This window comes from Geotrypetes seraphini, chromosome 6, assembly GCF_902459505.1.
Source record: "Geotrypetes seraphini chromosome 6, aGeoSer1.1, whole genome shotgun sequence".
Classification (NCBI taxonomy): Eukaryota; Metazoa; Chordata; class Amphibia; order Gymnophiona; family Dermophiidae; genus Geotrypetes; species Geotrypetes seraphini.
This window is the reverse complement of record NC_047089.1, coordinates 139,477,822-139,504,415: the sequence shown is the minus strand read 5'-3', so window position 1 is coordinate 139,504,415 and position 26,594 is coordinate 139,477,822. Positions and strand designations below refer to the sequence as shown.

At 41.8% G+C, this 26,594-nt stretch overlaps 1 protein-coding gene across 23 annotated transcripts in view; it reads left to right on the top strand.

Moving 5' to 3' along the window:
• INPP4A (inositol polyphosphate-4-phosphatase type I A) overlaps positions 1-26,594 on the top strand; it is a 399,562-nt gene that overhangs the window by 271,365 nt on the left and 101,603 nt on the right. For 19 of the 23 annotated variants that reach the window (XR_004539925.1, XM_033949323.1, XM_033949335.1 and 16 more), the window contains one exon: positions 15,847-15,879. The exons of the other annotated variants lie outside the window; for them this stretch is intronic. Coding sequence is in view for 18 of the 19 variants with exons in the window: in XM_033949323.1 (XP_033805214.1) it covers positions 15,847-15,879 (33 nt within the window). In the remaining variant the exon portion in view is untranslated. The remainder of the gene's footprint in view (positions 1-15,846; positions 15,880-26,594) is intronic. 23 annotated transcript variants of the gene reach the window in all.

Here is a 26,594-nt window from a genome sequence, read left to right as displayed (position 1 = left end):
TATACAAGATGCGTTTGAAGAAAAAGATATGTTTGTTCAATTTGATTAGCCACCTTTTCACTAACAGCACAATAAGATAATGTACAGAGCAATACTGATATAAAAATTATCGGTAAGTGGAGGAGGATGAATAAAGAAGAGTAAACAGGAAACGCTTGTTGGGAGTAGTTGACAATCTCACTCCATAGAAGAAAACACCAGAACTCTTCCTTCAAGTTTCAAGTTTTCAAGTTTGTTAAAAAAAATTTTATACCGCTTAATCAGACTTCTAGGCGGTGTACAGAGTTAAAAAGGTTTCTTAAGAACAAATTAAAATTAAGGTACTAAACAAATTAAATTAAAGTACTAAACAGAACCAGGATAGGTTAGTAAACACATACCAAAACATATGTACTGACTTCACAAAGTTAGGAAAGAAGGGACCCGATGATGAGTTGACACATCAACCTTAGAGCAATGAGATAAATTGAGCTCTAAGTGGTGCCGCTGAGGATCCTGATTAAAAATTAGCGGTGACAAGGGTTGCAAGACAAAATAGTGGACAAGTTCCTACTGTTTTGATGACCAGTTGCATAAGATTCACACTCTATGCAAGTCATTCATATTTATAGTGCAGATTAACTGTATCCATGACATCCTGTTTGTCTTTGGGAAGCAGAGCCGAGATTGTGATGTCATAATGCTTCATTCCACCAATAAGAGCCAACCTCATCAGTGATGTCACAATGGCTTGACTGTCCTGTTCTCCCCTCTGCCCTCCAACCCAGCCAGCAGATTAACCCTTCCCCTTAACACAGTGGTCTCAAACTTGCGGCCCGCCTGGTATTATTTTGAGACCCTCGGTATGTTTATCATAATCACAAAAGTAAAATAAAACAGTTTCTTGATCATATGTCTCTTTAGCTATAAATGACAATATTATTATTAAGACTTAGCCAAAAGGAAAGATTTATAAACTATAAAGAGTTTTACCTCATGCAAACTTGTCATTTCCGTTACAAGACATTAACTATTTTTTCTGAGGCCCTCCAAGTACCGACAAATCCAAAATGTGGCTCTGCAAAGGGTTTGAGTTTGAGACCACTGCTATAAACCTTGTTTTAGTCCTTAAAAAGACAGTTATTGTTCAAAAGCATCTTAAAACAAGAATGTTTTAAATTGCTTTAACACGGATTCGATGTGTAAATAATTAGGGAGCGAATTCCAAAGAGAAGGTGCAGTGACGGCGAAGTTGTTGGATCTCAGCGTGTTAATTGATTTTAGTGATGGTACGACAAGGAGATTCTGTGACATGGAACGAAGTGATTTAGAGGGACTATAAGGAATTAAGAGTCTATCAATGAACTCTGGTTGATTGTTTGAACGTGTTGTAAAAGTTAAGAGTAAGGCCTTGACAAGCCTTGAGTGGGGAGTCTATAAAAAGTGCCTAGTCACCTTTAAAAGGCCTAGGTAAAATACCAGGTTTTGAAGCCCATTTTGAAATTTTAGTACGAGGTTACTATTCTGAAGTTATATGGAAAAAATGTACCTTGCAGACTGTCAAGTACACAGATAGATCTTTTATGCTTTGGTTTTGTATGACATGTCCAGGGAAATCTGAGCATCTGGTAACCCTAGTTATACTGGTTCCATCTAGCCTAGTATCCTGTTTCCAGCAGCAGCCAATCCAGTTCACAAGCACCTGGCAGAAACCCAAATAGTAGCATGCAGTCAATGCAAGGAAGCCTAAGAATATTTCTCGGGCAAGTTCTGCAATGAAGAGTGGGGAAAAATTACATTCCAAAAGTAAGAATAGAAAGTCTCTTTACTAGTTACAGTGAATATTTGAAAGCTGGTCCAGACTTTTGCACCTGCTATATTCACTGTTTCTTTTTTTTTTTTATACATAAAAAGCTACAACAATTAATTATGCATTAAAATATCAAGTTTCAAGTTTAATATAAATTTGATTGTTCGCTTTTTCAAAATTCTAAGCGATGTACAAATCAGTAAAATTACAAGATTTAGCGGACAACAAAACAGACAACACAAATTAAATCTTGTAAGACATATTAAAAACTAATATTACAAACATATTAAAACAAAAGGAAAGAAAGGGAAAAGAAATACAAGTTGTTAGATAAATAAGACATGTGGGAAACTACACTGGGAAGGGAGAGATCAAGTACTTCAGAGAAGTAAAGAAATGCAATTGAAATAAGGCTACTAGTCAGGCTTTCTAATTATCAAATGCATCTTTAAAAAGAAAGCTTTTTAATTTGCTCTTAAATCTGTCCAAGTCACATTCTTCCCTTAAATAGATAGGGAGTGAGTTCCATGATTGGGGGGCTGTGACAGAAAAAATGAATTGCCAACGTGTATTAATGATTTTAAGTGAGGGAATTATTAATAAATGTCGATCATTGGATCTCAATAATCTATTTGAGGTGTAGGGAATCGGTAATTTATAAATAAAAGCAGGAGTTTTGTCTAGCAAAGATTTGCAGAAAGATGTCATGTTTAACTTTGTATCCCGCAGATTGTTTCAGCTTCGGTTCACCTAGAGCAGTGTCTCTCAAACTTTCTCAACCCGGGGCACACTAAAGGTAGTGGCCATGGCTTGAGGCACCCAGAAGTGCATGTACGTCGCCATGATGACATCACGCATATGTGTGACATCATCACATCGATGTCTGCACATGTGCAGAGGCCCTACAGATGGGTTCTGAGATGCCAGTAGGGGGTGCCAGCAGGGAAGAGGGCCAGAGAGAAGAAGAGGCACTGGCACCAATTGATTGCCTACAGCAGTGTTTCTCAACTACTTCAAGCTAAGTACCCCCTAAGTCTAACAAATATCAACTGAGTACCCCAACCACAGACCTCCCTAGGCCCACCCAAGCTCTGCCCCAGATCCCACCCCCTTTACTAATTGTAATGCAATTTTTTCCATTCATTTTTCATATACACACAATATACACAGCAGATACAAATTCTCAAAACTGACACATTTCAATCACTATATTGAAAATAAAATCATTTTACCTACCGGCGATCCACTGCAGGCTACTGTAATTAGCTTTAAAGGTGAGGCCAGGGGGGAGCCAGAGGATAATAGAGAGAAGGAGGAAACATGCAGGCTTTCAGCGAATCCGGCAGCGCTGGTGCTGTACCGCTTAGGTAAGTCAGCTGGTAGACGCCTCTCTTCCTCCTCAGTGTGCCGCGGCACTCTTGGAATCTCAGGAGGCACACGAGCCTCGGCACACAGTTTGAGATACACTGACCTAGAGGCTCATTGAAACATACAGTTTTACCAGGGAGTGCCTAAATATTTGTGCACAGCTGTATCTGTTTTGCACTGCAGATTTTCTAATTTGTTCTGATGGTCAAGACAAACTAAAATAGAAGCTTTGCTTGCTTAATTAGAATAGATTTAATTAAAGGTGTACTTTTGTAACCCTTTTTTTCTAAACAGCCTTTTATCTCTGGCCACAGTAAATAGGTACATGTACAAATTGTACATGTATGTTTTGAGATGAATCAGGGCTTCCTATGTTATACCTTCTAGACTCTAAGGATGAATACTATTCTTATTTTTAGGACACTTTTTGTGGTAGGACTTTTAGGGCTCCTTTTACGAAGGTGCGCTAAGCGTTTTAGCGCATGCACCGGATTAGTGTGCGCTAACCGAAAATCTACTGCCTGCTCAAAAGGAGGCGGTAGTGGCTAGTGCGTGCTATAAGTCCAGCTGAAGTTGTTTGAACTATAGTCTAAGAAAAGCTCATTTAAATAATTAGCTTTGCAATTTTTTTTTTTTTTAAATAAGCAGGCATTGATGTTGCAAGCTCACAGAAGAAACAATTTTAATAAATACTTTATGCCTGGAGTGATAACATTTTATTTCCTTTTGATCTGCCTTTTTTAAAAACATTAACTGTTTTATTAAATTACCATTGTATAAATTTAGAAGAACCAATATAAAATAACATCAGAGGTTGTAGCATTTTCCTCAGTAAAGTAGTTGAATATAGTCCCCTCCGTGGTATGAGTTTATTATTTTATTTTATTTTTGTAACTAAATATCTTATTGAAAAAACTTGAACAATTTACAAAAGAGGGTATAAAATAGCATTTTGAAATCGCCCCCTTAAAATTCCCCAAGGTGGCTCTTCAGTTTTGATTCTATTGAGCAGTCTAAGAAGCTTATTGATTGATAAAAAGATTTTCTTGAATTTCTTCCCTTGAAATAAGAGAATGGAAATTGGAAGATGGATCTATAAATGTCATGCTGCAGCACTTAACTATAATGTTCACACCCTAAAAGGAAGAAATTGTACATTTAATAGTCAAATTTATTTCTGTTTGTAGCATGATAATTTGAGCATATGCACCAGCATTGTTTTCCTTTTGTTTTTCAGAGTTTAAAAATTATTCAGCACCATTGTGTAACAAGCTGCAGTTAACGTCATTCCAACCATTAACCTGCTTTTCTGACTTACTGGTAGTTTTTTGGATTATATCGTTTTACTCTATTTCTATTCTTTCTCTCTCAAAGAAAAGCATCTTATCATCCCTGCAGCCTTGACTCCCTTCTACCCTAAGAATTCAATATATTGACTCTTGAATGGGCCTCAGACTTTGAACAATCTTTTGCCATAATACTCTATGGAAAGGCACACAAACTATTGAATATCCCTACCAGTTTCCTCCTATGTGTCATTACTAATTCCATATCTAATATCCTAAATCTTAACAAGCCATCTGGTTCCTTCAGGTGTGTCTGCTTCTTTCTAATACACAGCTATTTTGCTGCATTAAAATGTCTAAATAAACTCTTGATTTCCCCCAGAGGCAAACTTGATACAATAATGAACAATTTTCCAAACTGCCCTTTCTCTCTACATGTCCAAAAATTATGTCTCATACTACCTCTCTCATACACCTACATTTTGAGTTGACTAGGATTAATTATGGTACTCCCTATAACTTATAAATGATTGGTGGGGAAAATAATGGAATTCATTTGTGTTATTGGTATATTTAAATGAGATTTGGAAGGTATGATCATTCATTCAAGCAGAATAGTCACATAGTTGTCATACTTCAACTTTGCAAGCTGAATCCAAATTCTTATCTGATTATCGTGAGGTTCTTCCTAGTGCAGTGTGTCTAACAGTCCCTCTAAATCTGCAAGTTGCTTGCAGAATGATATCGCTCCTCTTTCGACTCTGCTTCCTTCCCAGTAGACTTGCTTCTGCTTGTTTCTTCTGCAAGCAAGTTACTCAGATGTGTTTCTGATCTGCTTTGCAGTTTTATTATTTTCTGGGTTTTTTCCTGTCATTTTAAATTGGAGGCTCGGTGCTCAGTGCTGTAATATTTTTGGAGCTTGGGGGCAGCCACCCCTCCTCCCCCTTTCAGGAAGTTGCTCACATCAAGTTTCAAGTTTATTAGGTTTTCATATACCACCTATCAAGGTTATCTAAGCGGTTTTTATACTCAAGTACTCCTGATTTATCAGGAGCTTGAGCGTAGGCTTTCTGGCTCCTTCATGGCTTGGCCGGGATTAATAGAGGGAAATACTTTTAAAACCAATAGGAGGAAATTTTTTTTCACTCAGAGAATAGTGAAGCTCTGGAACGCATTGCCAGAGGTTATGGTAAGAGTGGATAGCATAGCTGGTTTTAAGAAAGGTTTAGACAAGTTCCTGGAGGAAAAGTCCATAGTCTGTTATTGAGAAAGACATGGTGGAAGCCACTGCTTGCCCTGAATCGGTAGCATGGAATATCACTACTCCTTGGGTTTTGGCCAGGTATTAGTGACCTGGATTGGCCACCGTGAGAATGGGCTACTGGGCTTGATGGACCATTGGTCTGACCCAGTATGGCTAGTCTTATGTTCTTATGTCCTCCCTCCTTCACAGTGAGAGAATTTCCGGGAGTTGAGGCTCAGTCTGACATTGGTCTGACTGGCAGCCTGAAGACCAAATTTGTATAGTGAACCTGTGAGGCACAGTCCTTCTCCATTTGTTCCAGCTGCACATCTGAGCTGAGGCAGGCAAGCACCACATGGTACAGTGAGTAAGGCTATTATAGCCTATGGGGAAAATCAGGGGGGTCTGGAAAAGTAAAATTTGAGGGTTTCTGGGGCCAGAACTAGTGTCCCTCTCCTCCATAACCCTTTTCCTTGTAGTTTTTGAACTTCAGGGAAACTCCCCTGGGCTGTTTTTGGTGCAAATTCACCAGATTCTTGGATTAAAAAAAAATAAATAAATAAAATTCTAACCCCTTGATTTTGCTTAAAGTCAGTAAGGATGGCCCTCTTAGGCCATGCCAGTTTTGTTCTGAATGGTCAACTGAGGAGCACCTGTGTGCTGCGAGCCACAGGGCATGCGGGGGAGAGGTGGGAGCCTTGCACTTAGCCTCCTCTGAGTCCTCCAGGGCTGGGAATCTGCAGGAGGCTTGATCCCAGGGAAAGAGGCCCTTTCCTGAGCCCTCCAAAAGAGATTTGGTGAAGCACAGTTGCATGAACACCGTGGAGGCCAAGAGGACCTTCATGGAGTCCCTGCCAGGGTCATTGAGACTTCCTGTGCAGGCTTCACCCCGGATTCTGTGAGCCCGATGTCGAATGCTTGTTTAAACTGCTGGGGTTCCACAGCATCTGCTCAAGGCGTAACAGTGGTGGTGGCACAGCTGATTAGTCCTCAGCCCATGCCACATGCAGACAAGGACCTAGAGCTGGACCAGGATGTCTAGTCTGATGTCGACTGGGAAGTTGGAAGGTCTGATTTCCATGCCCTTATTGTCCCAGGATGCAGTTTTCCTGGCAGAATCTGGTTCTGTGCATGAGATCAAGAATCAATGGGTGCCCTGGACCGGGGGAAGACCCCAAGGTACGGCAGCTGTTAAATGCATCAGTGCTTCTGGGCATAATAGCTAATTTACTATATGAATTGCAGCTGGAATTTCCGCCAGCCTCCATGCCACAGTGCTCAATTATGAGTGATTCAGTGACTCTGCCCAAGTACTTTCCCTTGTATCACAAATCTTAGTCACTGACCACAGGAAGTCCCTACGAGTGGCCAAGACTACGGTTAAGCTTTTTCCCATGACTCTGGATTTTCAACTGCTGTTTATTCAGCCGACGGTGGATTTGCTGGTAGCACAGGTCACCAAGCGGATTTCCCTTCCTAGTGAAGAAGGTGTGATTTTGAAGGCTACTGAGGACTGCAAGGCAGACATGGTTCTCAAGAGGCAATTTGAAACTTTAGCCATAGGAATTAAAGTGGCAGCCATGGCTTCCTTTGTGGCAGGTTGTTGGTTTAGGCGGATCTTCTGACACAGTGTTTGGTCTCCATAGAGAATCCAGAACACTTTGAGCTTACAGTGTTGATCTTGAATGGGCGGCCCAGTAATGAAGGGATACTTGGAGGTAGTCATGTCCACTCTGCTTAGAGCCAAGAAGCCCTTGACAGTAGCAGCCTATGCCAAGGCTTGAAAGACTTTCCAACAGTGATGTGCTGGGATCAATGTGGAGCCCTTGCAAGCCCTGATCTCAGAAGTCCTGGAATTTTTGTAAGAGGGACCTGAGAAGGGCCTGTTGGTCAGATCGCTAAAAGTGCAGATAGCAGGTCTTTCATGCTTCTAAACTTGGTGAGAGAGTACTTCTCTGGCCTTTCACCCAGATGTGGCAAGATTCTTAAAAGAGGCTCTCAGATTGTGGCTTCTGGTGCATCTATCATTCCCATCCTGGAATCTTAATACCGTTTTGCAAGTTCTCAGTAGGGTTCCATATGAGCCCTCACAGGAGAATTTCCTCTTATATCTGATGGTCAACATAGTGTTCTTGGTGGTGATCACGTCGGTGAGACAAATCTCTGAGTTACAAACTCTCTCTCGCAGGCAGCCGTTTCTTAAGATTACAGAAGCAGGGCTTTCCTTGTGCATGGTTCTGTCCTTTCTACCAAAAGTAGTCTCTCTTTTTCATGTCAATCAGAAAATCTATTTGCCTGCTTTTCGGCCTATGAAGTAGAAGAAAAAGGACAAATTATTGCATTTGTCAGACATCAGGAGAGTGCTTCACTACCTCAAAGTTACAAATGAGTTTTGAGTTTCTGATCATCTTTTTGGGCTGACCAGTCATGCTAAGAAAGGCAGGTCTGCGTTCAAAGCCTCTATCTCCAGTTGGACTAAAATGACAATTTCCTCCGCATATGTGGGTTGGGGTAATCAGCCACCAATCACGTTGAAGTCACACTCCACAAGAAGGGTGGATACCTCATGGGCAGAGGCTTGGGCTGTGGAGGTTTGTAGAGCAGTGACATGATCTGTTCTTCATACCTTTACTAGGTTCTATAGAGTAGACATGGCAGCCAGGGAGGACACCGCTTTTGGGACCTCAGTATTAAAGGCAGGCTCAGTAGTCCCGCCCTAGACTCAGGGAACTGCTTTGGTACGTCTCTAGTGTTCAGGATTGCTAGACGCATTGCACTAGAAAGAAAGATTAGGTTCTTACCTCAACAATCTTCTTTCTTGTTGATATGTAGTAGTCCTGAAGCCCCTGCCCTTTGAGTGGGCTTTGCCTGCCTTTGGTCTTAATTTCAATCTGTATCTGACATTGAAGAATTTCTCTGGCTCTCAGTTAAGCTGAAAAGAAAAATAAAGAGGGATATCAAGTCTGAGTTTCTATTTCTTAGCAGGAGATGCGAGTAGCTATGATGAGTTCCGTAAATGTTAGTGCCAATTGCACACAGTTTTGTATAATGTTGATAATGTTAGACTTGTTTCAGAGCAGAACAGAATTATAGTGTTGGAAAGTTTTCCTCATTGTCCTTCTTCCGGTGATATTTTCCATTACAATGGTTCTTGACTGCTTTTGTACAAACTGAGGGGGCAGAAGGGAGCAAGCCTACTGGGAAGGAGGTGGGTTGAAAGATGAGTGGATATCATTCTGCAAGCAACTTGCTGGTTCAGATGCATAACCCTAGTGCTCAGGACTTCTAGACACATCTGCAAGAAAGATTATTATCGAGGTAAGAACTTAATCTTTTTTTTACAGTACTGGAGCCCAACCCTTTTAATGAGGGTGTGATTGCTTAACAATTATATTACATGATGACCTTGTTCTGAATGACTTAATCCTTGGCAGTAGGCATTACTTTTTGCCGAAACACCATCTTCTGAACATCTTTAACCTGTTTGATTTGTGGACTTTGGGTGTGTGATTTTGTACAGATGAACAGATAAATTCAAAAAGAAGCAAGCTTATCTTTTTAAGTTTACAAATTAGAGAAATTTAAAATATTGAACCACGAATGTAGAATGTTAGGAATATGAGACACAAGAAATTTGCTTTTCATTTTAGTCTCATCTGACTTCTGAGCACAAGTGAGTTCTGAAGACTCTATTAGATATTAATTGGGAGTTTGTATATTAATGTTTATTTTAAATGTGGCCTGTTGAAGGGTTTTTAGATGTTTATGTGACTTACAGCCTGTTTTACAAAGCCACGCAGCAACAGCCCTGAAGTCTTTTAAAACTCTATGTGTTTCGGGGCCGTTACCGAACAGCAGCTGCTAGTGCGGCTTTGTAAAACAGGCCCTTAGTCTTTCCTTCAGTACATTTTGAAATTATATTTTATCCCTTATTTTGTGATAAACTTGAGACTGGTCAGTTTTTCAGAGTCCATCTTTGCCCCCCTTAGATCTCTTCAAGAAATATTTGAATAAAGTTTTAAAGATTCTTGTAGAAACATATGAATTCTTAGCTAAAATATGTTTTCTGATAATATTTTAATCAATATTTAGCTTAAGTAACATTGAACCTGATTTTAGAAAGGCTGTAAAAATGGGAATCGACATGCAAAATAGGTTAGGACATGCAAAATAGTTTCCCCCTATATTTTAAAAGTCTCTGTCAAACACAGAGTCTTTTGTAAAATATGTATAAGGGACATGCAGTACTGCACGTCCATGTCCAATGGGAGCAACAATTTTTTTAAAAAATAACTGTGAGGGGAAAAATTATACTGCTTTATGCCATGTGTTTGTGAGTGGCTTTTTAAAATTGCTGCTTCTGATTCTGATCTAAACACACACCGCCATCCTCTTCTACTAATTGAAAAGGTCTCCCCACTTCCTCACCCACCCTCATAACTCCATCATGGCATTAGATCGCCCTACAGCATCAAAGAACTCTTCCCTTTCCAACGTCCCCCCCTGCACCGAGCAGATCCACCGGAAACATTTTCTTCTTCGGTGGGAAGCCCCCCCTCTTTCTTTCCAGAACCGGCCATCTTTCTTCAACCCGTAAAAGGGCTGCTGAGCAGGCGGGCCTATCCCGCAGACGGGGCCTGTTATGCGGCCTTCGTGCAGACCAAACAGTGCCAGGTCTAAACCATGCTGAAACCCCACAAGACCCCCGGATAGTCAAATACACCTGGCCCCATCTCAGCTATCACACTTATACTTCCCATAATGGCTTTCCACATTCCAAAGGGATGTGGCTATGGGGCTATGGAGACCTGACAAACCGTTTTCACATAAGACAAATAGCAGTCAGTATCCCCAACCTCATAAAAATTCCAACAAACACAGAACTACCCAAAACAAACTCCATCGCAGCATCTGTAGTTTACACTAGATCTGTAAACGGCAAAGATCTCATCCTTCTAGATGCCATAACAGACAACAGATGGGATCTACTATTAGTAACTGAAACATGTTTAAAAGACAACGATGGGCCCACCCTGGGTGCTCTATGCCCTCAATGTTACCAAACACTGGCATGTTCCCGCCCCATAAAAAAGGGGGTGGGGTTGCATCTTTCATAAAATCCAAATTAAGCCCAAGACACATAAACTCCATCTCCTGGATGGCCTCATTTTCTCAATAGGCCATGACAGAAAAACCATATTCATACTAATCTACAGAGCCCCCTCCTCCTCAATGTCTGTACTTGATGAACTAATAACTATTATAAACGACCTCTCCCTTAGGAGACTTTAAGTTTGCGGAATACCCAGAAATCACCGGTGCACCAAGAGAATTCACAAAGATGCTGTCCAACCTTGGTTTCATCCAACAAGTTCACTCCCCCCACTCATTCCTCAGGGAACACTCTAGACCTGATCTTCATCTCTAAAGGCCGAATACTCGATAACAAATCAGCCCCGCTTACAAACATTCAGGTCCACTGACTGACCACCATGTAATCTCGTTTAACCTACACGTCAAGACCAAAGGGCCCATAGAAAATCCAGCTTCACAAAAAAACAACCACATTCGACTCAAAGATGGTCAACCTTCATGATTTTTCCATAGGCATCTCCAAAATAGACCTAAACACAAGTTCCACGATCAACTCACTAGAGAAAAAGGCACAGGCATGGTATTCTGGCATAAAGTCTCTGTACGAGAAATTAGGAAGAGTCAAAAAAGTCAAAACAAACACAAGATCCTTCTCTTCACCCTAGTTCACAGAAAGCCTGAGGGAACAGAAAAGGAAAATCAGGAAAGCGGAAAAAACCTGGTGCAAAATACACAATATCGAAGACAAATCCACCTGGAAAAGCCTCCTGAAAGAATACAAACTAGCGACACTCGAAAAAAAAAGGCATATTTCACAAGCCTAATATCCAAAATCCAAAACAGATCAAAGGCTATTTTCTCACTGTCAAAAAACTTTTTCACCTCCTCCCAAGGATCACACTGCATCCAAAAATCAAACTTAGACAGTGAATCCCTCTCAAATTTCTTCCATGACAAGATATCAAAGATACAAGAATCCTTAGACCTAGAAGCCAGAGCTCTGCCAAGCATCCCAAAAACTATACAAAACAACCTATACAAGACAGAAACTCTAAATAGCTTCAAACCAGTTTCCACTGATGACTTAAAAAGTACAATAGTCTGCTTACACCCCACAACATCAATCCTGGACTCACACCACCACACTTCTAGCTACCAACAAATTTTTCTTGAATTCCATCTTACTTCTAATCGACGAGTCCCTACAGTCAGGCATAATACCACAGAGCTGGAAATCTGCTTTAGTAAGACCACTCCTAAAAAAACAACAACATGGACCCGGACAATCCAAGCAGCTATAGACTAGTCTCAAATCTCCCATTTGTCTCAAAAATACTAGCAAAGATAGTACTCACACAACTACGAGACTTTATGGAAACAAACAACACCTCTTCCAATCAGGATTCAGGAAGCACCACAACATAGAAACGGTGCTTCTAGACATCGTAGATGACTGCTGAAAAATCCTTGATAAAGGAAAAGATGCCCTGCTGGTCCTACTAGACCTGAGTGCAGTCTTCGATACTATCGATCACTCACTCCTATCCAGACTACACTCAATTGGAATCCAGGATGTCGCACTGGCATGTATCTCCTCCTTCTTGAACGACACTTCTAGCTACTAGCAAATCTTTCCTGAACTCCATCTTATCCCTAATTAACGCGTCCCTACAATCAGGCATAATATCACAGAGCTGGAAATCTGCTGTAATAAGTCTACTCCTTAAAAAACTCACCATGGGCCCAGACAATCCAAGCAGCTATAGACCAGTCTCAAATCTCCCATCTATCTAAAAAATACTAGAAAAGATAGTACTCGCACAACTACGAGACTTCATGGAAACAAACACCACCCTCTCCAACTTTCAATTGGAATTCCAGAAGTACCACAGCACAGAAACGGTGCTTCTAGACATCGTAGATGACTGCTGGAAAAGCCTCAATGAGGGGAAAGATGCACAGCTGATCCTATTAGATCTGAGCGCCGCCTTCGTTACTATCGATCATTCAGTCCTCCTATCCAGACTATACTCTATCGGAATCCATGATGTCGCACTGGCATGGTTCTCCTCCTTCTTAAACGAAAGGTCTCAGAAAATACTATTGGAACACTCCTTATCAGAACCAAAACCTCTTGACTATGGAATGCCCCAGGGTGCATTATTATCCCCACTCCTCTTCAACCTATATGTCAAACCAGTACTCGGCATCACAAAAAAATACCAAATCAAAATACACTCGTTCACAGACGACATACAGCTCTACCTTCCCCTAGGTCAACACCAAGATGCACAAATAAAAAAACTTCACTGCTGTCTAAAAGAAATAAAAAAAACTGGATGACCGCAAATAAACTACAACTCAACGCCTCAAAAACTGAACTTCTCTGGATACATAAGGACACCTGCGCATACCCCCGCCCATCTTTCTCCTAGGGAAATGACACCCTTACAGCCAAAGACAACATCCGCAGCCTAGTCTTGTAAAAATGGGGAATGTATATTGATATTATAGACTTCCCCAGACTGTTATGTCTCCATGACCCCTTGCCACCTTCATGTGGTGTGTATCACCAAGTGTAAACTAGCAGCTTTCTAAAATTGCATTACATGTGTATGACAACCTACCCTTGTATAAGCTGCTTATTTACATGTGAGGATCCTAAAATAAGGGTCATTGCTAAAAAAAAAAAATTATGTTTAGTGTAGCCACACAATTTATTTCAGAAAAAATTGTAAATAACTTATTGCACTTCTAACAATGCTAACTCAGAAAAAAATAAAAAGGAGAGAATAAATCTTGGACTGCAACAGCACATTGGTTACCCATAAACTATAGAATTACATACAAAATAACATAACTTACACACAAAATGTTAATGAATAAAGCCCCTGCATTTTTAGAAAGACTTCTAATCCTTCATGTTCCAACAAGATCTTTAAGCTCCAAAGAGAAATCTCTCCTCTCAGTCCCCTCACTAAGATTAATTTACTCGAGGAGGGCCATGATCTTCTCTGTCATGGCACCTCAAACCTGGAACTCACTTCCAATTTATATTAGAGAAGAAAAATCACTGAGTAAGTTCAAAGGTCTCTTGAAACACTGGCTCTTTAAGGACTCTTCTACTGAGCTGCCTGAATTCTATAACTCAAACATCCTATAGTGGAATAAAATTCCTTTAAATGAAAATTAAGTGGGTAACTATTTCCCATCCTACTGTTTTAACCCCTATGTTCATTTTATTTGTTTATGAATTGTAATTAAACCTATCTTCCTCTTGTGTCCTGTACTGTTATAGTTTTAACAATTGTGCTGTCTCTGTGTTTGTTTGGGATTTTTTTTCTTACCCTGATTTTATTACTATTTGTAAATCGCATAGAATTATGATATTGCAATCAAATCAAATTTTTAAATAAATTTGAAACTTTTAAAAGAATAAGGGGCTCATAATCAAAAGAGAAAAACATCCAAAAACCGGCCTAAGTCAGCACTTGGACGAATATTGTCAAAATACGTCCAAGTACCGATAATAAAAAGGATTTTGGATGTATTTCTAAAAGACCTAGGCCTTCAGTGTGCTGAATGACCATCGCTAAATGGGGCGTTTCAGGACGAGTGTCGAGGTCGGGACGTGGGCCGGCTTAGACTTAGTCGTACTGCATGTATAACCGAAAGTTATACAGCATAGGATCGACGAAACATGGACGTTGTGACTTAGACCATTTTAAAACATGGTCTTAGTCACAAAAAAACACCTAAATTCACCAGATAAACACCACAAACACATAATACAGACCCCCCCACACACACTACCCCAGTGATCACTGACCACCCTCCAACCCTATAAAAATCGTAATCACACCTTTAAAATTCAGCCTCCAGACCATCATCATCTGGCAGCCTGGCATAGGAAAGTCTAGTGGTCCTGCATAGAGGCATCTTAAGCCGTCTTGGGGGTGGGTAAGGGACCCATGGAGAGGGGGACCCATGCTCATAAGCCCCTGTAATCCTGCATTGATGTGCACTCCCCTATACACCCCCAAAACCCTTTTGTACTGGCATATAAGTGGCTCCTGCAGCCATAAGGGCTATTAGAGTGGCGGATAGGTGGTTCTAGGGGATTCTGGAGGTGGTTTGAGGGGCTCACAATTACCTATAAGGGAGCTGTAGTGAGATGAAGACATGGCACCTTTTTTGTGAAGTTCACATCAGTGCCCTGTAAGGTATCCCACTGTTTAGGTGCCGTGTCTGGGTGTTCAGTCCATCACTTTGTAGACCCCTCCCACATCCAACAGGGCTTGTTCTAGGCGTTATTGACTTGGACGAAAAGTTGGACGAAAATGTGGTATAAAGATGGACGATTTAGCGGCTGGGATGGTCAGATCAGCAGGACTTATAGTTAGATGATTTTCCAAACGAAAAAAAATTTGAATGTATTTTTCGAAAATGTCTCCTAAGCTCTTTTTTACTTTGAACGACTTGGATGAAAACGGACTTAGAAATTCCTTTCGATTATGCCACTACACATGTCTGGGAATACAGACTATTAAAAATAAAAAAAAACTCAGAATACCTTATAGCAAACTTAAAGATCTTCATAACAATCCAGATTACTTCAGACAGTAATCACTTTTGTGAAATGAACTTCATCTTTGTAGATGTAGTCTATATTCAGCTGACACAATATGTGAATTCTGTTTCATAAGCAATCAGCCAGTGTCCACATTGAGCTTACTAAAAGAAAAATTGATTTGGCCACCAGTTTTCATTAATGTGGCCTCCAAACATCATAGGCATGCTGGTGAAAATTCAATGGCCAATAGTAGTGAGCATAAAAAATGGTGTGGCTACCAGTTTCCAGCTGTAGTGACCACCAGCACTGAGAAGAATTTCAGCATGCCTGATCTGGATACATGTTATATAGTCTTTGAATTCTCTGCTGCTCTGCTTAGCTGTCTATATTGCAAAATGATTATATTCAGCTGCACTAAATATTTAAGTTGCTTATGTTTTGGACTGTGTTGCTGCTTCTTAATCATGCATGTTGCACCTCCATTTCTGTGCAGATTGCAGCACCCCTGCTGAGGAATCCAACCCAGGTAAGTGCCTTTTCCATTCCTGGCTTCTGCTTTAGAAAGCGAACTGCATTTCTGTATACTTTTTTGTAACAGCTAAAGAATGATAGTTTTGTTTGCTGATAAAGTGGCATGATGATGGTAGAATTATCAAGTTAGGATGTACATTTGGTATATTGCCGAGAGAAAAATGATTTGAACAACCAAATATTTATAATGTTGAATGTCTTGGTATAAATTCTTTTGTTTTATTTTGTAATGGTGAATATTGGAAATGTAAACTGCTTAAGTCATTTGATTTGTGGTATATCGAATGACTTAAGCAATTGAACCAATGACCCATGTAAGTAAGGGGTGACCAGGATATGAAATTTTCAGCTTGCCCATGGACACTGTAAATTCAGTTTGCAGGAGTGTTACAGTCCAAGCAGGCAGTGTCAAATGCTCTCTCTATAGCTCTTCCCCATTTTTCTGACAATGTTTATTATAGTATCACACTAAGTCCAGTGCCAGTAGACAACAGGAAGAAGCAAAACTGGTTGCTTCTACCTCTCCTATAGCCAATTGTTGGCTAGAAATGTGCTGATAGAAAATGTTTCTTCTTTCAAGTGTGGTTGCTGCTTCTCCCTATTGTCTACTGTCACTGGACTACTACTGTTATGACTTAGAGGGAAAGGTTTGCCTAGGGCACCTAATATCCTCACACTGGCTCTGTGCACAGTACACTTTGGGGACATTTGACTGCCAGAAATTATCTTAAAAATAGGTAGGTGTCATCAGCACAGTATCGCTTCCCCCCCTCCACCCCCCATTTTATCTTTATGGAAATACAGTGGTACCTCGGTTTACGAGTGCACCAGTTTGCGAGTGTTTTGCAAGACGAGCAAAACATTCGCAAACTTGGTGCCTCGTAAACCGAGCTTGCCTCGCTGTACGAGCACCCCCACCCCCCCCGCGATCCGGCATCCCCCCCAGCGATCTGGCATCCCCCCCACTCGCGTTGCCCCCCTCCACCGTGATCCTACTTCCCCCCCCCGAGCAGTCAATGACACTTCCTTTACCCGACTTAGCACCAGTGCCGGTGCCCGAAGATCCTCCCTCTTCTGGCGCGGCCTGGGCTGGGCGGTGCATCGGAGATCCTCCTTCTTCTGTCTGGGCTGGGCTGGACTGGCTTTGAGCATTTGCGCATGCTCAAAGCCAGTCCAGCCCAGCCCAGGCCAGAAGAAGGAGGATCTCGGACGCACCGCCCAGCCCGGGCCGCGCCAAAGAGGGAGGATCTTCGGGCACCGGCACTGGTGCCAAGTCGGGTAAAGGAAGTGTCATTGACTGCTTCGGGGGGGGGGGAAGTAGGATCGCGGTGGAGGGGGGGGGCAATGCGAGTGGGGGGAGGATGCCGGTTCGCAGGGGGAGGGGAAGCCGGATCGCGGGGAGGGGTTTGGAACAGCGTCGGATTCCTCAAGGGGGGGAGAATGGAGCAGCGCCGGTAGCCTCAGGGGGGGGGGGGGAGGAGGTGGAACCAATCAAAGCAGTTTCCCTTACTTCCTATGGGGAAACTTGCTTTGATATACGAGCAATTTGGTTTACGAGCTTGCTTCTGGAACGAATTATGCTCGTAAACCAAGGTTCCACTGTATTTAGCTGCAAAAGAAATCTATCAGTTTGTAACACGATCATATATACCAGAAAATGCCTCTCTGCCTTCCTTTCCAACCTCAAGGTAAGCAAACTCGGCTGCTGTCAGATTGAATAAAGCAATTGGACTTGAAATTTCATGCCCAGGAAATAACATTCATATAATAATAAATCTTGCCAACTTTAGATGCCTTTTTGAAGTTAAAAGAAATGCCCCGGGACTCATTTCCTTTTGTTAATAATAAAAAGACATCAAAACCTCTACCAGAATTAGAACCAGAGGGTTTTCATTGAGTTGAGCAATTTAATTAGCCAACACCTCCTGGTGCTTTGGAAGGAAACTGAAATTCCCTATTTCATTGCTGTAATAAAGTCTTTAGTAATAAAGTGATGGGATGTAAAATTACCTTCTGTTCCTCTGAAGGAATGGTTCATAACTGTGTTTAATTTTAGGGAAATGTGTAGTATGCTTCCTTAAATTAAGAAACTCAATTTAATAGCCTGATTGAAAAATTTCAGCTAAAACTGTGCACTGGTTTCATAGCTTAGAAATTCTTGCCCATAGTGGGAAGGAAGAAGGGAATTTGTCAGCATGTGTAAGTAAAGGGAGGGAAACAACATACTGTACATCTATTTGGTCCCTAATTGTTTGATATTCAGCATTTAACTGCACAGGATAACTGCATGAATAGGACCTCGTAAATCACAGTCCTGTTTTTATGTGGTAGCTAGAAAGAGACGTGGGGACAAACATTCATCCCTGTCACCTCATCGTCCCCGCATTTTCATCCCTATTCCCTCCCCGTGCCCGCAGTGAAGCACATTTTTCATCCCTGTTCCTTCTCTGTTCCAACAATCTAAATTTTCTTCCCTGCATCTCCCCGCTCAAAGCAGAAAGATGATTTCATGCAATTTTATGGGTCTAAGGCAGGGGTGTCCAACCTTTTGGCTTCCCTGGGCTGCATTGGCTGAAAAATTATTTCTAGGGCCGCACAAACGCTGCAGCAAGACAGAGGAGGGAGCCGGCAAGATGGTAAACACCCAGGGGCAGTAGAGGAAAACACTGCATTGCCCTCGACCGGGGCCGCACAAAATACTTCACAGGGCCGCAGGTTGGACACCCCTGGTCTAAGGCATTGTAAATAAATATTTTTAAGCCTACAGTGTGTTTTGTTTCTAACTTTTATTTAGATTGAAAGAACATCAATAAAAGTATTCTGCATTGTACACAGAAAACCAAACATCAGCTTAATACCAGTGATATTTTAGTCCTAATTATTCATGTTCAAAACATAAGAAGGCAGATAGAACACCTTGCCTTGGGGTATAGACTAGAGAATGACAAGGGGAAAAATTTGTTCCCGTCTCCGCCCCGTCCCCGTGAGCTCATCCCCGTCCCGTCCCTGCAAATTTTTTATTCAGATACTTAGGGGTCCTTTTATTAAGGTACGCTAACCAATTTAGCACGCGCTAAAGATTAGCACATGCTAAATGTGCACCTTAATAAAAGGATCCCTTAGGGCTCATTTTACTAAGCCACGTTTGGGCTTTAACGCGTGGAATAGCGCATGCTACATTGCTGCACATGCTAGACCTTAATGCCAGCATTGAGCTGGCGTTAGTTCTAGAAGCATAGCATGCGGTAATTTCCTGCATGCACTAAAAACACTAACGCACCTTAGTAAAAGGAGCCCTTAGTCTTAGTAGAAGTATAGGGTTACAACCTCTCCAACCCCATGCCAACTCTGTGATGTAAAAAAAATAAATAAAAAAGACTTTTCCTCTCTCTTTTAGGTCCTAGTTCATGTTTGCTGTCTAACACCAGCTCTGGCAGGATTCACATTTCAAATCTGACATATTGTAATTATAAAACAGAAAATAAAATTATTTTTTTTTACCTTTTTTTTGCCTGGTTATTATTCAAATCATGTTGGTCCCAGGCTCTGATTGTCTTCTGATAACTCGCTTGCTAATGGTCTGGCATCTCTCTCCTCTTCGTCCCTTCCTTCTCCCATATCCCATGGTCTGGCATTTCACTCTCTTCTTTCCTTTTCCATCATGTGCCCTCTTTCTCTACCCATCCCATCCAACATCTTCTCCTCTGTTAACTTCCATTGTCTGCTCCCCTCTTTCGCTCCTGCCCTGACCTGAGGAAGGGGGTTTTGATCTCCAAAAGTTAGTAAAAAATATATTGAAATTAGTCCCGTAAAAAGACTACCTTATTTCCATTTTTTATTTATAAACATTTATCAGTACAGCTACAATACTACTTTATTCTAAAGCAACAAAAAAAAAAAAAAATCATTTTTCTACCTCTTGTCATCTGTGGTTTCTGCTTTCCTCATCTTTTCTTCTTTTCATCCAGCGTGTGTCCTCTCTCTCCCTTCCATGCAGCTCTCTCTCTCTCCTATATATATATATATATATATATATATATATATATATATATACAGTGGTACCTTGGATTACGAGCATAATCCGGTTCCAGGAGCATGCTCGTAATCCAAAATGCTCGTTTATCAAAGCGAGTTTCCCCATATGAAATAATGGAAACTCGCTTTGATACGTTTCCACCCACCCCCTGATAATCAGCATCGCTCCCCCACGCTTGCAAAGGCCCCCTCGCTCCAACCGCCCCCCCCCCCCCCACACACACACACACACAGGCACAGCTCGTGTGCCTAGAAGATCTTCCGGCTTCCGGCTTCGGTTCATAGACAAAGCGCGCCTTTGTCCCGGCGCGCTTTTGACCTGACACCTCCGGCTTCTGCCTGCCTGCCTTGAGCATGCATCTGCTCATGCTCAAGGACTTCTTTTCTCCCTCACTACTTCTGCCTCTGACATTCTATTTTAGCTCTTTTGTGCCTCTCACCCTTCTCTTTTTGTTCACCTTTCAGCTACCTATCAAATTTCCATGTTCTCTCCCATCTCATTCCTTCCTTGATCCTCCATTCCTTGTCATTTTTGACGTACTCTCCATTACCAGATTTCTAGCCTCTGTAATAGCAATCTTCCCATCCATATCCTTGCCACCTCCTCCTATCCTCTCTCTCAGGGTTATACTATTCTCAGCATCTTCCTTCCTTCACCCTTACAGCCCAGCATCTGCTCTCTCTTCCTTCCCTCCCCACCCTCATAGCCTGACATCTCCCTGTTTTTTTCTCTCGTCCCTCCTGCACTCTTCTTTATAGTCCAGAATTTCTCCCATTCTCTTCCCTTACTCCTATTGTCAGGTGTCATTCCATTACTCCCTTCTGCTCCTGAATCCAACATCTCCATCCTTCTCCCATCTCCATCTCCTGCATATCTCTCCCTGTCACCCATTCCCATTTTCAACGTTTCTGTTTCCCTTCCTTGTGCCCTGGGTCCAGTATCTCTCTTCCCCCTCACCCTATGCAACGTTCTATCCCTTCCACTGCCATATTCTATTTCTTTCCCACTGTACACCATCCCTCTGTCTCCCTGCCTTGTGCTCTAGATCAGATATCTCTATCTCCCCCCATGCAGCTTCTCTCCCTTCCTCCCTCCATCATTATATGCCAATATTTTTTCTTCTCTCCTCATTCAATATCACTCTCTCCCCTCCACCCCTATGTCCAACATTTCTCTCTCTCTCCTAAGGGTAAGGGTCATGTATTTGAAATCACCTTTCTGTGGTAGAACCAAAATGGTTTTCATGACTTACAACAGACCTTTCTTGCGAAATTCACATGAGAGCAAGCAACTCAATTCTCCCTTTCCATTGCCAGGATATTCCGCTATTTGCAGCCCTTTGATTCTTGGAATAACTTTTGTCTTGGAAATAAGAAGCCTAACAGTTCTGGGGAAATATAAGTAAACCCAGACCAGTTACCAAAGAGCTTATGGAGAAAGAATGCCTAAGTGTTATTTGACTAGAGTTGCCATTGTTGAGCTATTTGAGCTGATAAGAGCTCACCTTCTGTCTCAGAGCATCCTTACAATTGGTGTATAGAAACAAAAATATTGTCTGCTTTTTCCTTTTCTTATTATCAGCTCATCTTAGATGATGATTGGAGAGGTGACTGCCATCAGTTCCGTTTGTTCAAATGTGTAAACTCTATCTTGGAAGACATGATAATCTACATTCTCTATTACATTAATTTTCCTATCCTGATGGATTTCCTCTCCATCGTTATTTGATACTTTGATTTGGAGTTGCATGGTAAAGTAGCTTCATCAATTGTTGATAGAAGACTAGAAAATGTGCTCTGACAGTCATAAAGTGTCTGTTGTAACAAGCTTGTTATTTTGTGCAAGTATGTATAGGCTAGACTAATTGACTTGACAAGGTAAATACTGGGATTGTTAATTTTGCTTTGAAGTGAAATTTTGTAAATAGATGTGTCATCTTTAAAATAATGTCATTTTATAAAAAGCGCACAATGCATGTCTTACCTATTCAAGTTGTTTTCTATGGATCTACATAGATAAAAATGTTTGTTTGGGGTTTTTTTTTAAAAAAAAAAAGGAATTTGAGCATGTTTTGGAGTCAGCGTGGGCATCTGTTTTTGGCTTCCTTCCCCTTCTCCATGCAGTCAGTATGCCTCTTCTGCTTCTGTTCCAGATGTGCATGATGCGGGAGGATAGAGACATATCAGAAAAAGAATAACAAGGGAAAGAGAAAATGTAATGATGGGCCATCCTAAAATCCTTTGTAAAAACAATAGATCATATTTTAAAATTCATTTTCATGATGTGAATGAAGTGATGTATGTCACTGTCCAAGATGAAGGCATAGGAGTACAGCTCTCATGTCATCAGATGCAAACCCAGCCTTATCTAGCAGCATAGGTGGTGTATGAGCAACCCTATATATAATAGTGAAAAAGAAAGATATTCCTAGGTCAAAAAGAGCACTACTGCACATTGCAAAATTTGCTTAGAATTCTGCACAGGGAGCAGGAGTCAATGGTGACACACTATGTTGCTTTCCATCCATCCCAACCTCATCCTTTCACTACACTTCCAGACTTACCCTCCTATTCTTTTTCCATCCCCTCTATCCTCCTATGGCGCTCTTGATGCATGCATATGCACCTATCTTGGCACCTGGCTCAGTACTGACTGTCACAAGCAGAAAGAGGGATAGCAGCTGTATATTGGGTCCTGTCCTCCTCCTTTGCTACCCAGCTCAGAATGCAAACTTTGAACTACAAGGCTCTATGATGTCTTGCATAGTTCATATTTTGCATTCAGTATCAAAGCAACAGGGGAGGATGGTACAACTTGTGGTAATCAGTACTGAGTCATAGGTGCTGCAGGGGAGAGGAGGAGGAGCAGAGAACCATAAAAGCATTTGAGAGGATAGAGAAAACTGGGGAGATATATTGAGGGGCTTTAGCTATGGAGACTGGCCATTCAGGGAGAACTGGGGGAGTATACTATAGGAGATGGTGTGCCAGTAGGATGGTGGTTAAGAGAGAGATTTGTGTATGTATGTATATATACTAGGAGAGGATAAGAAAAGAGCTGTGGGTGTCTGTATGGGGAGAGGGAGTTTAAGAGAGCTATGGGGGATGTGGATGTATACAACTGGTGTACAGAAACAAAAATGCTGTCTGATTTCCTTTTCTTATTTATCAGTTTATTCCAGATAATGATTGGAGAGATGATTGTTTTTTTTTTGTCCTTTTGAGGACTGGAAGTGTTCCAGATACGCTTTTCAAACAAGTGGAGTTTTTTTTTATGACCTATGACAGAAGTTTGGTAATCCCCGATCTTTTGGAAGGATAATTTGTGAATTTCTGAGGTGTTTTTCTCCACAGTTTTTAGTTGTCAGGATGTTCACTGAAGGATTTACCAGTACATAGAAACAACTGATATTGTATTCTAGCGCTTCTAGTTCATTTGTATGGGGAGTTTGAGAAAGAGAAGAATGGAGAGAGCACAAGAGGGGTTTCTTGCTGGGGGATGTCCACCCTAGAAAGGGGCAGTGAATACTCATGATGGAACTTAAGTGTTGGGGAAGAGTGTTCCATTTTTGTTGATGAATGAGATTGCTGGATTGGGGGGTGAGCTTGAGCAATGAGAATGCTCGAGGGGGGTCAAGCCTGAGGTGCAGAGGTGCCAGACCTTTATGATGAGAGAATTGAATTTTATACAAAAAATTACAAATAAAGATTACAGAATTTTTTTAAAATTGTGTGCAGAATTCTTTCAGTATTAGGGCAGGATCTGAAAACTTACTTTATCCCAGTGAAGAGAGTTGATGAAATGCAAATATCTACCTGAGCCAGGCAGGGGGAGAAGGCAGTGGAGGACATGTCAGTGAGTTTGTATTTCAAATTGCCATTCACTAAAGCAAACATGCAAGCTTGGATGATGGAGTTAAAAAGGAAACATTTGCTCAGCGAGTAAAGGCACTTCTTTCATTCTCTGAAGGTCAGGGGTTCAAATCCCTCATCTCCAGTCACTTAGACTTAAAGATCTCAGTCTGTATACTTTGTAGGAAAGGCGGGAGGGGGGAGATATGATAGAGACGTTTAAATCAAAAAATTCAGAAGTTATATATATTACTCACCAGAGGTGGGCTAAACACCCCCGATAAGCATTTCACATAAAAGGTGGAGAAAAAGCCTCAAAAATCAAATTAACAGCAGTCCACAATCAAAACTTGATAAACATTCAATGCTGCTTCATTTCTTATCATAGGCAAAAAACTCCACCACCACTGAAATGACTCCGGAAGTGCTCCCGGAAGTGTAATTTTTTGGCTTCTTAAGCAATGGCCATTCTAGTGCTGAAGTGCATGGAATGAGAACAGAGTTTTGAGCTGCATTATATTTCCTGACGCAGCCTCTTGTGAGGCGAAACAAGGTCTTGTTGGAATTTAAAAGAGGACATGGTTTGTGAAAGGTTCATCTAGTGAGCGCCACCAATATTTTCTCTGGCCAGACATTTTCATCTATGGCGTGTTCTCGACCATGTTTTCAAAGCTAAGTAAATTGTTTTGTTTTTTCTTTTCCTGTGCACTGTGATGAGTTTTTTTCACCCTTTGATAAATTCATTTCAGTGGTGGTGGAGTTTTTTGCCTATGATAAGAAATGAAGCAGTATTGAATGTTTATCAAGTTTTGATTGAGGACTGCTGTTAATTTGAATTTTGAGGCTTTTTCTCCACCTTTTATGTGAAATGCTTATCGTGGGTGTTTAGCCCACCTCTGGCGAGTAATATATATAACTTCTGAATTTTTTGATTTAGTTATTACTCTGTTTTTTTTCTTGAGAGACATTTAAATACCTACGTAATGTAAATGCGCATGAGTCGAGTCTATTTCATTTGAAAGGAAACTCTGCAACGAGAGGGCATAGGATGAAGTTAAGAGGTGATAGGCTCCGGAGTAATCTAAGGAAATACAGTGGTACCTCGGTGCAAATGTTTTACAAGATGAGCAAAACATTCGCAAAATCGGCGCCTTGGAAACCGAGCATGGCTTGATTTACGAGCGCACCCCCACGCGATCCGGCACCCTTCCCCCACTATCCGGCACCCTCCCTCCTGCGATCCGTCACCCTCCCTCCCGCGATTCGGCACCCCCCGCGCCACAATTGGGCACCCCCCCCCGCCGTGATTGGTCACCCCCTCGCCGCTGCTTACTGTCATCTGGGCACCAGCATCGGCATGTCCTGTGCGTTGGTGCCGGTGCCCAAGGATCGGCCTCCTCTTCTTGCTGGGCCTTGAGTACGTGAACTCTCAGGCCTTGAGCATGCGCAGATGCTCAAGGCCCAGCAAGAAGAGGAGGCCGATCTTCAGGCACCGGCACCAACGCACAGGACATGCCGGTGCCCAGATGACAGTAAGCAGTGGCGGGGGGGGGGGGGTTGCCGGATCGCGGCGGGGGGGTACCCAATCGCGGGGGGGGGAGGGTGCCGGTTCGCAGGCGGGCCTTCGGGGGGAGCAATGCCGGTTCTTGTGTGGGGGGGGGATAGAGCAGTGCCGCTGCCCTCGGGGGGTGGGAACGAATCAAAGTGAGTTTCCCTTATTTCCCATGGGGAAACTCGCTTTGATAAATGAGCATTTTGGATTACGAGCATGCTCCTGGAACGGATTATGCTCGTAATCCAAGGTACCACTGTACTTTTTTACAGAAAGGGTGGTAGATGCATGGAACAGTCTCCCAGAAGAGGTGGTGAAGACAGAGACTGTGTCTGAATTCAAAAGGGCCTGGGATAGGCACGTGAGATCTCTCGGAGAGAGAAAGAGATAATGGTTACTGTGGATGGGCAGACTAGATGGGCCGTTTGGTCTTTATCTGCCATTATGTTTCTATATTACAATGGACATTATTGAAAGTGTCAGTGAGGTGCTGGAAATGCACAAGGAGGAGCTAAATGAGACACAGAAAGCCCTGAAAGTAAGGTGATAGCATGATATAACCATGTGCATTAACCAGGGCATTCCTGGTATCCTGAAGCAGGTGGAGAACAGCGATATAGTGAGCTTAAAGGAGATATTTGCTCATTTTTTTGCAAGGAGTAAGAGCAACACTGGGGAATTTGAAGATACTTATAGAGAGATAAAAAGGACATTCTGATGAGGGCTTGGAAGACCTCAGCCTTGGCCATTAAGACTAAACCTTTGGTGTATGTAGTGATGTATTAATGCTTACTGTAGTCAAAAGAACGAGGATGCAACATATCACTAAAAGACTGGCCTCTGAAAAAATGTGCTATTGGTGACTCTACCCCTTTGTCTTGCAGTTTTCTTTAAATGGAGTGACCATATAAATAAATGCATATACATTTTCCACTGTTAAGTATATTGGGAGGTAGTAGTGTACCTGTAGGGGAGAGGAGATGAGACTTGGTATATTGCTTTTTATGTGTGGTTTACACAAAGTGGTTAATATGGGGTAAAAAAAACTGACTTGCCCAAAGTCACAGGGAGCTGCAGTGGGAATTGAACTCACAACCTCAGAGTGCTAGAGCAGCCACTCTAACCACTAGGCCACTCCTCCACTCAAGTTAATAACAATTACAATAAAACCTAAGAGACTGTGAAACACCAGAAAATTGAGAGTGCTGGAGTGGAACAAGATAGCATGCAGGACTCGTATGTCATGTATCAGTTTTCTGGATTGGGTTGAA